At 53.9% G+C, this 13757-nt stretch overlaps 1 protein-coding gene across 1 annotated transcript; it reads left to right on the forward strand.

Moving 5' to 3' along the window:
• The first annotated feature begins 1057 nt into the window (after positions 1 to 1057).
• LOC134038008 (cGMP-inhibited 3',5'-cyclic phosphodiesterase 3A-like) lies at positions 1058 to 13741 on the forward strand. The gene is given in 16 exon segments (XM_062483602.1): positions 1058 to 1087; positions 3652 to 3738; positions 3740 to 3916; positions 4342 to 4477; positions 4624 to 4716; positions 4937 to 5156; positions 5257 to 5312; positions 6232 to 6437; positions 6525 to 6662; positions 6857 to 6968; positions 7311 to 7415; positions 7517 to 7788; positions 8068 to 8271; positions 9220 to 9381; positions 12671 to 12974; positions 13137 to 13741. Coding segments are annotated over 16 exon segments (2622 nt in total). The 3' UTR covers positions 13457 to 13741.
• Positions 13742 to 13757: the final 16 nt, after the last annotated feature.

Below are 13757 nucleotides of genomic sequence, written 5' to 3' on the forward strand. Positions count from 1 at the left end.
GCTGTGGTAGTCTGGTCTGGGCAGGGAGGTTGTGGTGGTCTGGTCTGGGCAGGCAGGCTGTGGTGGTCTGGTCTGGGCAGGCAGGCTGTGGTAGTCTGGTCTGGGCAGGGAGGTTGTGGTGGTCTGGTCTGGGCAGGCAGGCTGTGGTGGTCTGGTCTGGGCAGGCAGGCTGTGGTAGTCTGGTCTGGGCAGGGAGGTTGTGGTGGTCTGGTCTGGGCAGGGAGGCTGTGGTAGTCTGGTCTGGGCAGGGAGGTTGTGGTGGTCTTGGCAGGGAGGTTGTGGTGGTCTGGGCAGGCAGGCTGTGGTGGTCTGGTCTGGGCAGGCAGGCTGTGGTGGTCTGGTCTGGGCAGGGAGGTTGTGGTGGTCTGGTCTGGGCAGGCAGGCTGTGGTAGTCTGGTCTGGGCAGGGAGGTTGTGGGCAGGAGGAGGGGTGAGGAGGTAGTGAGGAGACAGTATGGGACACATACTACCACACTACTAGTATTATTGGGACAAACTAATAGAATGGTTGTATGGGTGTTCTTCTTCTGTGGTTCTGACCACCAGGCCACAAAACTTCCAGAACTTCTTGAATCTGCAAAACTCCAGAACCTGTAGAACATGCAGAACTTCTAGAACCTGTAGAACCTGCCTCTGCAGGGGAGAATGAAGAACACCATACAGCTGTGCCCACTTCAACCCAAACCAACAATGTGTTTATTGTGCCAGACGGCCTTTGCTCTTTGACCGAGCGTATCCTAGAAACAAACTATGTTCAATATCAACACTTCCTGTCCTGCCCTCCTCTACAACACCTGGCAGCATCGAGGCAGGGGATTGGCTGAGGCTGCCTGGGTAGCAGGGCAGGAAGAGAGGAGAAGACAGGGGCGAGGAGAGGTGGAGGAGAGACAGAGATGGAGAGAGGAGGAGAGACAGAGTGGAGGAGGAGAGACAGAGAGTCAGAGAGAGGAGGAGAGACAGAGTGGAGGAGGAGAGACAGAGAGTCAGAGAGAGGAGGAGAGACAGAGTGGAGGAGGAGAGACAGAGAGTCAGAGAGAGGAGGAGAGACCAGGAGCATCATGACACTTCAGAGAAACAGTTCCAACCAGGTAGGGTCCTCGCAGCCTGGCTGTGTGTGTGTGTGGTGTGTTTTCTATGTGTGTGTATATGTTCTTTTATTGTGGTTCAAATGAGGTTGAAACCCATCGATCGTGTTTGGGGGGAGGTTGAACAAATGTGTCTAGATGATGGAGGGATGGATGATGGAGGGATGGATGATGTAGGGATGGATGATGGAGGGATGGATGATGTAGGGATGGATGATGGAGGGATGGATGATGTAGGGATGGATGATGGAGGGATGGATGATGGAGGGATGGATGATGGAGGGATGGAGGGATGGATGATGGAGGGATGGATGATGTAGGGATGAGATCAGGTGAGGAACATTCCCAAGGTTAGAAATACTGTAGATAGATATTTAACCTCCTTCGTCTATCTTTTTCTCTGTAGAACAATAGAACTATAACCCTAACCTTAACCCTATCTACAGAAACAGAGAGAAGAAAGAGCGAGAGAGGAACAAAGAGACAGGGAGAGGGAGGAACCGTGAGACTGTATGATCAGATGGCTGAGCGGTTAGGGAAATGGGCTATTAATCAGAAGGTTGCCAGTTCGATTCCCGGCTGTGAAAAATGACGTTGTGTCCTTGGGCAAGGCACTTCACCCTACTTGCCTCGGGGAGAATGTCCCTGTACTTACTGTAAGTCGCTCTGGATAAGAGCGTCTGCTAAAATGACTAAATTTAAATGTATGACTATGTTAAGCCTGTGTTCTGCACCTCTCTTTCACCAACCATCTCTGGAGGAGGGGGCCCCTCACTGAATTGCTCTTCCCAAGGTTTCTTAAATTTTTCTTCTCTAGTGAGTTTTTCCTTGTCTTCCTTGAGGGTTTAGGTTGGTTGAGGGCTAGTTCTATGGGTGTATGTAAAGACCTCTGTGACATTGCTTGTAAAAAGGGCTATACAAATATATTTTTATTTTATTTGATTTGATATAGAGAGGAACAGTGAGACAGAGGGAGAGAGAGAAAGAGAGGGATGAGCGTGTCTGTAGTGAAGGAGGTATGAAGGGCGATGAGGTTATGGTGTTCTGGCTGTGAAGAGGCTCTGCATTAAGATGCTTCTGTTGTCAGGAAAGCTTTCACCCCTAACCTGCCACACTCACAACATCACTGGGAGATGGTGGTTATGGTGGCGATGATAAAGATGATGGTGATGATGATGGTGGTGATGATGATGGTGAGCAGGGCAGGGGGGGCATGGGAGAGGAGGGGAGGGGAGAGGAGAGGAGGGCAGGGGAGGGGAGAGGAGGGCAGGGGAGGGGAGGGGAGGGCAGGGGAGAGGAGGGCAGGGGAGGGGAGGGGAGGGGAGGGGAGGGGAGGGGAGAGGAGGGGAGGGGAGAGGAGGGCAGGGGAGGGGAGGGGAGGGGAGGGGAGGGGAGAGGAGGGGAGGGCAGGGGAGAGGAGGGGAGGGGAGGGGAGGGGAGGGGAGGGGAGGGGAGAGGAGAGGAGAGGAGAGGAGGGCAGGGGAGGGGAGGGGAGGGGAGGGGAGAGGAGAGGAGGGGAGGGGAGAGGAGGGGAGGGCAGGGGAGAGGAGGGCATGGGAGAGGAGGGCATGGGAGGGGAGGGGAGGGGAGAGGAGAGGAGGGGAGGGCAGGGGAGAGGGGGGGAGAGCAGGGGAGAGGAGGGGAGAGCAGCTGGAGGGTGTGTGCAGATGGGACAGAGTTCGGTTGAGAGTGATCACGTGATCTCATTAGCACACTGAGTAAGCACAGCAGGGAGTGTGTGTGAGTATGCATGTACGTGTATGTGTGTGTGTGTGTGAGTGCTTGTACGTGTGTGTGTGAGTATGCATGTACGTGTGTGTGTGTTGATGTGTAGAGGGATGGTCTGCCTGCTTGGTTAATTTTATCAGTCTGGATATCTGAGAGCTATAGAGGGTCTGTTTACTGACATCAATGACATCATACTTCTATGCTGCACACATACAGTCAACATGCACACACAAACACACACACACACACACAAACACACAGAAGTAGTGTGTGGTTCAGAGCAGTGTGACGTAAACTAACATTGCACCGTCCTCGCTTCATGCCAACTTGACTCTGTTTAACCCTCTCCCCCCCCCTCCCTCCCTCTCCCCCCCCTCCCTCCCTCTCCCCCCCTCCCCTCCCTCCCTCTCCCTCTCCCCCCCCTCCCTCTCTCCCCCCCCTCCCTCCCTCTCCCCCCCTCCCTCCCTCCCTCCCTCCCTCTCCCTCTCCCCCCCTCCTCCCTCTCCCTCTCCCCTCCTCCCCCCCTCCTCCCTCTCCCTCTCCCCCCTCCCTCCCTCTCCTCTCCCCCCCTCCCTCCCTCCCCCCCTCCTCCCTCCTCCCTCTCCTCTCCCCCCCTCCCTCCCTCCCCCCCTCCCTCTCCCTCTCCCCCCTTCCTCCCTCCCTCCCTCCCTCTCCCTCTCCCCCCCTTCCTCCTCTCCCCCCCCTCCCCCCCTCCCTCCCTCTCCCCCCCTCCTCTCCCCTCCCTCCCTCTCTCTCTCCCCCCTCCCTCCCTCTCCCTCTCCCCCCCTCCCTCCCTCCCTCTCCCTCTCCCCCCCCTCCCTCCCTCTCTCTCTCCCCAGTCTCCAGGCACCAGTGTGATGGTGGATATCTCTGTGATGGGGGAGGCCCATGGTCTGGTCTCAGATCTGCTGGCTGATCCCTCGCTCCCCCCCCAGGGCCTGGGGCTCCCTGAGGGTTGTGAGCACCCTGCTGAGCACCCAGGTCCTCCAGCCCCCTGCCGGCCCCCTGGGCCCCCTGCCCCCCCGGTCCTTGGCTGCGACATGCGCTCCTGCCTCTGAGGAGGTGGAGGGGGGAGACAGGGCGGAGAAGTTGGCCCTGCCGAAGGTACAGCAGCAATGCACGCACACACACATGGCACACACGCACACTCTCTCTGTCTCTCTAACACACGCGCACACTCTCTCTGTCTCTCTAACACACGCACGCTCTCACTGTCTCTCTATCTCACACGCGCACACTCTCTCTGTCTCTCTAACACACACGCACACTCTCTCTGTCTCTCTAACATACACGCACACTCTCTCTGTCTCTCTAACACACACGCATACTCTCTCTGTCTCTCTAACCAACACTCACGCCTTCTCTTTCTCTCAAACACACACACAATCATAAACAATATCAGTCTGAAATATTGATGTTGGCGTGTGTATGTGTGCATGTGCACGTGTGTGTGTGTGCATGTCTGTGTGTGCACATGTGTGTGCATGTGTGTGCGTGCACGTGTGTGTCTCTGTGTGTGTGTGTTGCAGCGACTGAGGCGGAGCTTGCCTCCAGGGTTGCTAAGGAGAATCTCATCGTCGTGGACAACCACCACCTCAGCAACAGGCCTGCCCACTCTGGAGCCTGGTACAATCAGACGAGACCACTGCAGCCCCAAAGACATCCCTTCCTGCAGGTAACACACTCACACACCCTCACACACACATCTTTAACCAGACCCAAACTACTGTGTGTATGTGTGTGTATATGTATGTGTGCTTGTGCTTGTGCCAGTACTAACAGTGATCTGTGGAGCAGCTCAGGGAAGACACGCCCCCTGGCTTCAGGGAAGACACGCCCCCTGTCTTCCTCCTACTCTGGCTCCGCCTCCAAACACATCTACAACAGACGGCACGCAAGAGCAGGTGTGTGGGTGTTAGTGTGTGTGTGTTTGTTTGTGTGTGTGTTTGTGTGTGTTACGGCTTTAAGATCAATTCACAGTTTGAAAGCACATGTGCACAGTTTGAAAGCACATGTGCACAGTTTGAAAGCACATGTGCACAGTTTGAAAGCACATGTGCACAGTTTGAAAGCACATGTGCACAGTTTGAAAGCACATGTGTATCCCATGAACACATTTTCTCTCTCCAGGTCACCCTCCCTGCCTGTTCTCCCCCCTGGCCTCCCCCTGCTCCGCCCGCCCCCTACAGGGGACCCCAGTGTCCAGCCCCACAGCCAGGAGCTCTGTGGAGCTCCCTGGCCCCCCTGCTCGGGCCCCCAGGCCCCCCCGCAGGCCCCTCACGCACAGCCTGAGCGCCCCCAGCTCCACCACACCTCCCTGGAGCCCCCCACCTCTCTGTAGCAGGTACACACACACACACACACAGAGACACACCTACACACACTCTGTGTTTGGAGTACAGATGAGATGTCCTGACTGGTGTGCGTGTGCGTGTGTGTTGCAGCTGTGGTCGTCCCTTCATCCAGCAGGGAGAAGGGCATGAGGAGACTCCACTCAAAGGTGGGGAGTACATCCCCCCACATCCCCCCACACACCCCACATCCCCCCACCTCACCCCACACACCCCACATCACCCCACACACCCCACACACCCCACATCCCCCCACCTCACCCCACATCCCCCCACATCCCCCCACACACCCCACATCCCCCCACACACCCCACATCCCCCCACCTCACCCCACACACCCCACATCCCCCCACACACCCCACATCCCCCCACATCCCCCCACACACCCCACATCCCCCCACCTCACCCCACACACCCCACATCCCCCCACCTCACCCCACACACCCCACATCCCCCCACATCCCCCCACACCCCCCCACATCCCCCCACCTCACCCCACACACACCCCACATCCCCCCACACAACCCACACACACCCCACATCCCCCAACCTCACCCCACACACCCCACACACCCCACAACACCCCACACACCCCACAACCCCCCACACACCCCACACCCCCCCCACACACGCCACACACCCCACATCCCCCCACACACCCCACAACCCCCCACACACCCCACACACCCCACAACCCCCCCACACACCCCACACACCCGACAACCCCCCACACACCCTACATCCCCCCACATCCCCCCACACACCCCACACACCCCACATCCCCCCACACACCCCACATCCCCCCACATCACCTCACACACCCCACATCCCCCCACACACCCCACATCCCCCCACACACCCCACACACCCCACATCCCCCCACATCACCTCACACACCCCACACACCCCCACATCCCCCCACATCACCCCACATACCCCACACACCCCACATCACCCCACACACCCCACATCACCCTGGGTCCCTCAACTAAAAGGATCCGTAGGATTTTGGAATCTTGCAATAAGATGTGCAATCAGTGATAATCTGCCTCCCCTCCCCCCATCCAGACGACCCTGTCCTGGCCTCCTCGGACTACGACAGCACCTACGAGACCAACCACAGCGACAGCAGCGACTTTGCACTGACCGAGGAGGAGGGGGGCAGGCAGGCCCCCAGGGACCCCGAGGGGGGCAGGGAGGCCCCCAGGGACCCCGAGGGGGGCAGGGAGTTCCAACCCGAGGCCCTGCTGGGCCCCCCGCTGCCCTCCCAAGAGGTAGGTGTACTGGGGCTGTGTTGTTAATTGTAGATAGGGAACCACATTTCCCCTCACTCCTACACCTCCCTCCTCCTCACCCCCCAGGACCCTCCCCTCTTGGCCCCGGAGCTCCTGGTGATGTCAGAGCTGGAGCCCCTGATGAGCCAGCTGACCCGCTGGAACTTCCCCATCTTCACCCTGGCGGAGAAGACTCACGGCAGGACTGGACACATCCTCTCTCAGGTTAGCATTAGCCAGTTAGCAAGGAACATTTTTGCCACTCAGCATTAGCAATGATAGCATTAGCTAGGATAGCCCTTTTTGTTTTTGTTTTTACTTTACAGGTGATTTTTTTTCATGTCAGCTAAGTAGCAATGAATCCAATGAGAACAATTCTTGTTTTGACAGATGTGTGTGCGTGTGTGTGTGTCTTGCAGGTTTCATACAGGCTGTTTGAGGACACAGGTTTGTTTGAGATATTTCAGATCCCTGTGAGAGAGTTCATGAACTACTTCACCGCACTGGAGAACGGATACAGAGACATTCCCTGTGAGTCACACACACACACGCACACGCACACCTCCAAGCCTCCACATAGACACACGCAGAGGGATACACACTAAATGTATAGAATTCCTTATCCATCCACCAGGGGTCTGTACAGCACAGCAGCATCCTCCCTCCTCTCCCACCTGACTGTTCTGTGCATGGGCGCTCTCAGCTGGTGTGTGGTGGTACTGCAGCGTGTGCATGGGCGCTCTCAGCTGGTGTGTGGTGGTACTGCAGCGTGTGCATGGGCGCTCTCAGCTGGTGTGTGGTGGTACTGCAGCGTGTGCATGGGCGCTCTCAGCTGGTGTGTGGTGGTACTGCAGCGTGTGCTCTCATTCCCAGACCATAACCGTATCCACGCCACTGATGTGCTCCATGCAGTGTGGTACCTCACCACCCAGGCTGTGCCAGGACTGCCTTCCCTGCCCCAACACACACCCTGCTCTGGTGAGGAATCACACCACACACACAAGAACTGGAGGACTGTCTGTCTGAAGATGTCAGTTCATCTGTGTAAACTCACCCCCCCCCCTTTTTTTTACTTCCAGATGGTGAGCCGGCCTTGATCTCCCCCTTCCATGGGGGCTACCTGGTGTCCAGGATGACGTGTGGTGGCCCTGGCCCCGGCTGCCCCGGCCCCGGCCCTGGCCCCGGCCCTGGCCCCGGCCCTGGCCCCGGCTTCCCCGGCCCCGGCTCCAGGGGCCTCTCAGGTCTCATTCCGGCGCTGGAGCTCATGGCGCTGTACGTAGCGGCCGCCATGCACGACTACGACCACCCTGGTAGGACCAACGCCTTCCTGGTCACCACCGGCGCTCCCCAGGTGAGGGGAAGAGACGGGAAGAGACATGTCTTCCTATTTTTATATATCTATTTTATATTTTTATATGATACATATTGTTTAGTTGTTTAGTTTAGTTGTTTAGAATTAGTTCCCCCCACAATTACTTAGACTATTGTACATTTCTACTCTTATTTAAGATCCGTATATGTTTATTGTGTGCACCTGCTTGCCACAGTAAACTCCTTGTTTGTGTGAACTCACATGGCAAAAAAAAAAAATTGTGATTCTTGTTGTGAACTAACATTTCTATCTCCCCAGGCCGTTCTGTACAACGACCGATCGGTCCTGGAGAATCACCACGCCGCCTCCGCCTGGAGCCTCTTCCTGTCTAGGCCAGAGTACAACTTCCTGTCCAGCCTGAGCCACGTGGAGTTCAAGCGCTTCCGCTTCCTGGTGATCGAGGCCATCCTGGCCACCGACCTGAAGAAGCACTTTGACTTCCTGGCAGAGTTCAACGCCAAGGTATTAATATAGTGATAATAATGTCTCATTCTACACGAGGGTTAGGTTTAGACGACTGTACACTAGGGATGCAACGATTAGAGATTTTGATGGTACAATTTAGTCTGCGGAATAATCACGATTTCACAATTATTATGCATAATTTTATTTCACAACATTAGGGATGTATAAAATCACAAGAACATTCTTAAATTTGAGGTTTTATTTGACAACATTTCTTTGATGGCTTATGTTTTTAATAGTTGCTTTTCGAAACCGAAATCATAGTTACCAAATAATACAGTACCAAATAAATAAAACATAATTATAATCGTAAATTATTGAATCAACTACTTTTCTAGGTGCGCTTCTCAGGAGTAAATCCTAGTGCGTAATTGAGACGAGGAGCCTAAAATAATAACGCAGACTAGGCTACTTATCGTAGAGTGCATTATAATGTTTGTGTGGTGAGTTTCGAAGTTTAAAACAATATATTTTTGAAAAGTAGCAAACAATAGTTGCAAAAAAAAGGTTGCTAAAAAGGTTTCTAAAAAGGATGACCTTTTGTGTTGTGTGTGTGAAAAAAACAAATCCAAAGGTTTTTAAAAAACAAATCTTACAAAAATCTTCCAAGGGTTGAAAAAATAATTTTGAAAAAAAGTTTCAAAAGGGTGATTTTTTTTCAAAAAGAGTTTTGAAAAGTTAAAACAATATATATATTTTTAAGTTGCAAAAAAGGTTATAAAAAACGATATGATGTGTGTGTGTGTGTGTGTGAAAAACAAGTTTTGAAAGGTTTACTAATGTATCCCAATTGGCTATATGCACACGACAGTGATATGTTTTTCAGGGAAAAATAGGCCAGGTCTAGAACTTCTGGTGAACTTAGAAACATGACTTTTAATAACCAATAAATGTCACAGTTAGACTACTGAGTATTTGATGTCTGGCTCGGGGCTTCCCCTACAGGTGGGGGAGGAGGGCTGCTCGGGGATCGACTGGACCAATGAGAATGACCGTCTGCTCGTGTGTCAGATGTGCATCAAGCTGGCTGACATCGACGGGCCACTGAAGAGCAGGGATCTGCACCTGCAGTGGACCGAGCGCATCGTCAACGAGTTCTACCAGCAGGTACCTCTAGAACCCTCACAGTAGATGAGGTGGCCATGGAGACAGGAGTCCCATTTGTCCTACAGTGTGATGTCATGTTCCTCCACAAATAGCCTGACAAGTAATTCACCGTTACCTGGCAACAGACGCACTCACTCCGAAGTAACAGTGCCTCTGATGCTCATGTTCATGTTGAGGCCTCTGAGTGGCTGGGATGACTTCATGTTGAGGGCCTCTGAGTGGGATGACTTCATGTTGAGGGCCTCTGAGTGGATGACTTCATGTTGAGGGTCTCTGAGTGGCTGGGATGACTTCATGTTGAGGGCCTCTGAGTGGGATGACTTCATGTTGAGGGCCTCTGAGTGGATGACTTCATGTTGAGGGCCTCTGAGTGGGATGACTTCATGTTGAGGGCCTCTGAGTGGGGGGCCTCTGAGTGGGATGACTTCATGTTGAGGGCCTCTGAGTGGGATGACTTCATGTTGAGGGCCTCTGAGTGGGATGACTTCATGTTGAGGGCCCTCTGAGTGGGATGACTTCATGTTGAGGGCCTCTGAGTGGGATGACTTCATGTTGAGGGCCTCTGAGTGGGATGACTTCATGTTGAGGGCCCTCTGAGTGGCTGGGATGACTTCATGTTGAGGGCCTCTGAGTGGGATGACTTCATGTTGAGGGCCTCTGAGTGGGATGACTTCATGTTGAGGGCCTCTGAGTGGGATGATTTCATGTTGAGGGCCTCTGAGTGGGATGACTTCATGTTGAGGGCCTCTGAGTGGGATGACTTCATGTTGAGGGCCTCTTGAGTGGGATGACTTCATGTTGAGGGCCTCTGAGTGGGATGACTTCATGTTGAGGGCCTCTGAGTGGCTGGGGATGACTTCATGTTGAGGGCCTCTGAGTGGGATGACTTCATGTTGAGGGCCTCTGAGTGGGATGACTTCATGTTGAGGGCCTCTTGAGTGGGATGACTTCATGTTGAGGGGCCTCTTGAGTGGGATGACTTCATGTTGAGGGCCCTCTGAGTGGGATGACTTCATGTTGAGGTAGCATGTGAGAGCTACATTAGCATGTTGAGAAACATCTCAACATTTTCTTGTGTATGTGTGCGTGCGTTGTGCAGTAGGTGTCTTGTGTGTGTCTGTGTGTTGGTGTTTGTTTTTTGTAAGTAGGTGTGCATTTATGTGTGACAGAATGTGTTTTTATATATATATATATAAAATTGCTGCTGAAATGTCAATGCTGCAACTAGCTTGTCCATGGAGGAAGAGAGAGAAGGAGGGAGAGAGGAAGATGGTAGAGAGAGAAGGAGAGAGGTGGGGGGAGAGAAGGAGAGAGGGAGGTGGGGAGGAGAGAAGGAGAGAGGGAGGTGGGGGGGAAGAGAAGGAGAGAGGGGAGGTGGGGGGGAGAGAGGGAGGTGGGGGGGAGAGAGGAAGATGGTATAGAGAGAAGGAGAGAGGTGGGGGGAGAGAAGGAGAGAGGGAGGTGGGGGGGAGAGAAGGAGAGAGGGAGGTGGGGGGGGAGAGAAGGAGAGAGGGAGGTGGGGGGGAGAGAGGGAGGTGGGGGGAGAGAAGGAGAGAGGTGAGGTGGGGGGAGAGAGGGAGGTGGGGGGGGAGAGAAGGAGAGAGGGAGGTGGGGGGGAGAGAAGGAGAGAGGGAGGTGGGGGGGAGAGAGAAGGAGAGAGGGAGGTGGGGGGAGAGAAGAGAGGGAGGTGGGGGGGGAGAGAAGGAGGAGAGGGAGGTGGGGGGGGAGAGAAGGAGAGAGGAAGGTGGGGGGGAGAGAAGGAGAGAGGGAGGTGGGGGGAGAGAAAGGAGAGAGGGAGGTGGGGGGGGAGAGAAGGAGAGGGAGGTGGGGGGGGAGAGAAGGAGAGAGGGAGGTGGGGGGGGAGAGAAGGAGAGAGAGAGGTGTTGTTGCTGTGGAGGATATGTCATGTGACATCTTTCATTCATACACAGACACACACAAATGCACACACACACACACAATCACAGACACACAACATGACTGCAAGTCACTCTTCCAAAATGTTTGTCTTACATTTAGCAGACGCTCTTATCCAGAGGCGAACTTACAGTAAGTACAGGGACCCTGAGGCAAGTAGGGTGAAGTGCCTTGCCCAAGGACACAACGTCATTTTTGCACGGCCGGGAATCGAACCAACAACCTTCCGATTAATAGCCCAACTCCTAACGTTCAGCCATCTGACTCCTTTAACTTGTAGATCTCCCAATACTTACACCACTTTCTCTCCATGTGTCTGTCACACACACACACACATGCTCACACATACGCTCTTCCACACACAAATACAAATACACAAATACAGTCCTCCTAACTCATAACCCTAACCCTCCTAACACAGTAGAAACTCACATGCAATCAAACCTTGACACATCTCTCTCTCTCCCTCTCTTCTATCACCCTTATACTAACCCCCCCTCTCTCTCCCTCTTTCACGCTTATTCTCTCTCTCTCTTTTTCCTCTCACTCTATTCATCTCCCTCCCTCCCTGTCATCCTTCACTCCCTCCCTCCCCCTCCCCCCTCCCCCCTTCCTCCCTCTTCCTAAATAATGAAGCTTCAAAGTGGGTCAGCAGTCTGATGAGAGGAGAGGAGGAGGAGGAGAGGAAGGAGGAGAGGAGGAAGAGAGAAGGAGAGGAGGAGGAAGAGAGGAGGAGAGGAGACTTATAACTGCAGGAGTGGGTGCTCAGTAAAACAACTCTGATCTACACAGGCTTCACTGTGTGTGTGATATGCACCATGCGTCAAGAACTCTGGTAGTGCAGCAACATTGATCTAAACCCAGCCTCTAAAGTGTGTGTATTCATGTCTACAGTATGCGTGTATGTCGTGAGTGTGTGTGTGTGACTGTGCATGTGTGAGTGTGCATGTGCATTTGTGAGTGTGTGTGAGTATGTGTGTGTGTGTGTGTGGTGGGTGTGAGTGAGTGTGCAGGATCAGGGACAGAACCCTTAGAGATGGGCTGCAGTCAGCAAGGTCTCCAGTTGCCATGGTAACCAGCAGGAATGGCATCAGTAGACTGTACTGAAAGTGAGTGTGTGTGTGTGAGCGTGTGTGTGTTGAGGCCTGCATGAGGAGCAGTATTTTCCTACCAGATGTGTTCTCCCTGGGTCCTGCTGCTGCTGAACATCACACACCTGATTACCCAGGAGCCTTTGCTGCTGTGTAGACGAGCATTCTTCTTCCTGACTGAAGGCATCCCGGTGGATAGCAGAAGTAGATCAATTTGGCCTCAAGTTTGTGACATAAATGGTTGTCATCCTCACCTGTCTTCCCATAATGCACGTCTCCAGGGGGATGAGGAGGCCAGGCTGGGATTACCCATCAGCCCCTTCATGGACGGCTCCGCCCCCCAGCTGGCCCGGCTGCAGGACTCCTTCATCAGCCACATAGTCGCCCCACTCTGCTCCTCCTACCACGCCGCCGCTCTCATGCCTGGACACTGGCTCAGGGAGGAGCAGGAGGAGGAGCAGGAGGAGGAGCAGAAGGAGGAGCAGAAGGAGGAGCAGAAGGAGGAGCAGAAGGAGGAGCAGGAGGAGGAGCAGCAGGAGGAGGGCACGTCAGAGCACGATGCTTCCACAAGCTCAGACAGCTCTCGTGAGTTCTACTTCCTTAAAATCCAACCTCTCTAACATCCAACCTCTAACATCCAACCTCTCTAACATCCAACTTCTCTAACATCCAACCTCTCCAACATCCAAACTCTCTAACATCCAACCTCTAACATCCAGCCTCTGACGCGTGTGTGTTGTCCTACAGAGGCAGGAGCAGGTGTGAGCAGGAGGAGGAAGAGGAGAGGGAGAAGGGGCAGGAGGGTGTTCTGTCCAATTACCCAGCAGCTCCTGCAGAACCACCAGATGTGGAAGAGTGTCATCGCCATGGAAACAAAGGAGAAGGCGGCGAAGGGGGAGGAGCTTAGCTGCATCAGCAGTCCTGCCGAGCCAATCACAGCCATCCGTGAGGAGGAGGAACCAACCAGCAAAGAGGAGCCAATAGATAATGAGAGTGAGAAGGGGGGGCTTTTGAAGGAGGCGGAAGTGACCGACCAATCAGAGACCTCGGGGAGAAAAGAGGAGTGAGAGTTTGCCCTTTGACCCTCCTGAAACAGGAGGACATTGCCTCAATGGCCTGACCTCAGTCGCCAGCACATCACTTAGACACAACACTATAGAAACAAGGGAGAAATGTGCCTATAAATACCTGGGGGGGCACATTAAATACCTGGGGGGGCTAACCCTAACCACAGGATTGTGTGATGGAAGGAAGGAAGGAGGGAATGGTATTTATTCTATCAGGTCTTTTTTAGATGCTCTTTCTGTTCCAAGGAGTAATACTGCAATATGGCTCACAACACCCCCCCCCCCCCCCCACACACACACA

This window comes from Osmerus eperlanus, chromosome 17 (genome assembly GCF_963692335.1).
Source record: "Osmerus eperlanus chromosome 17, fOsmEpe2.1, whole genome shotgun sequence".
Lineage (NCBI taxonomy): Eukaryota > Metazoa > Chordata > Actinopteri > Osmeriformes > Osmeridae > Osmerus > Osmerus eperlanus.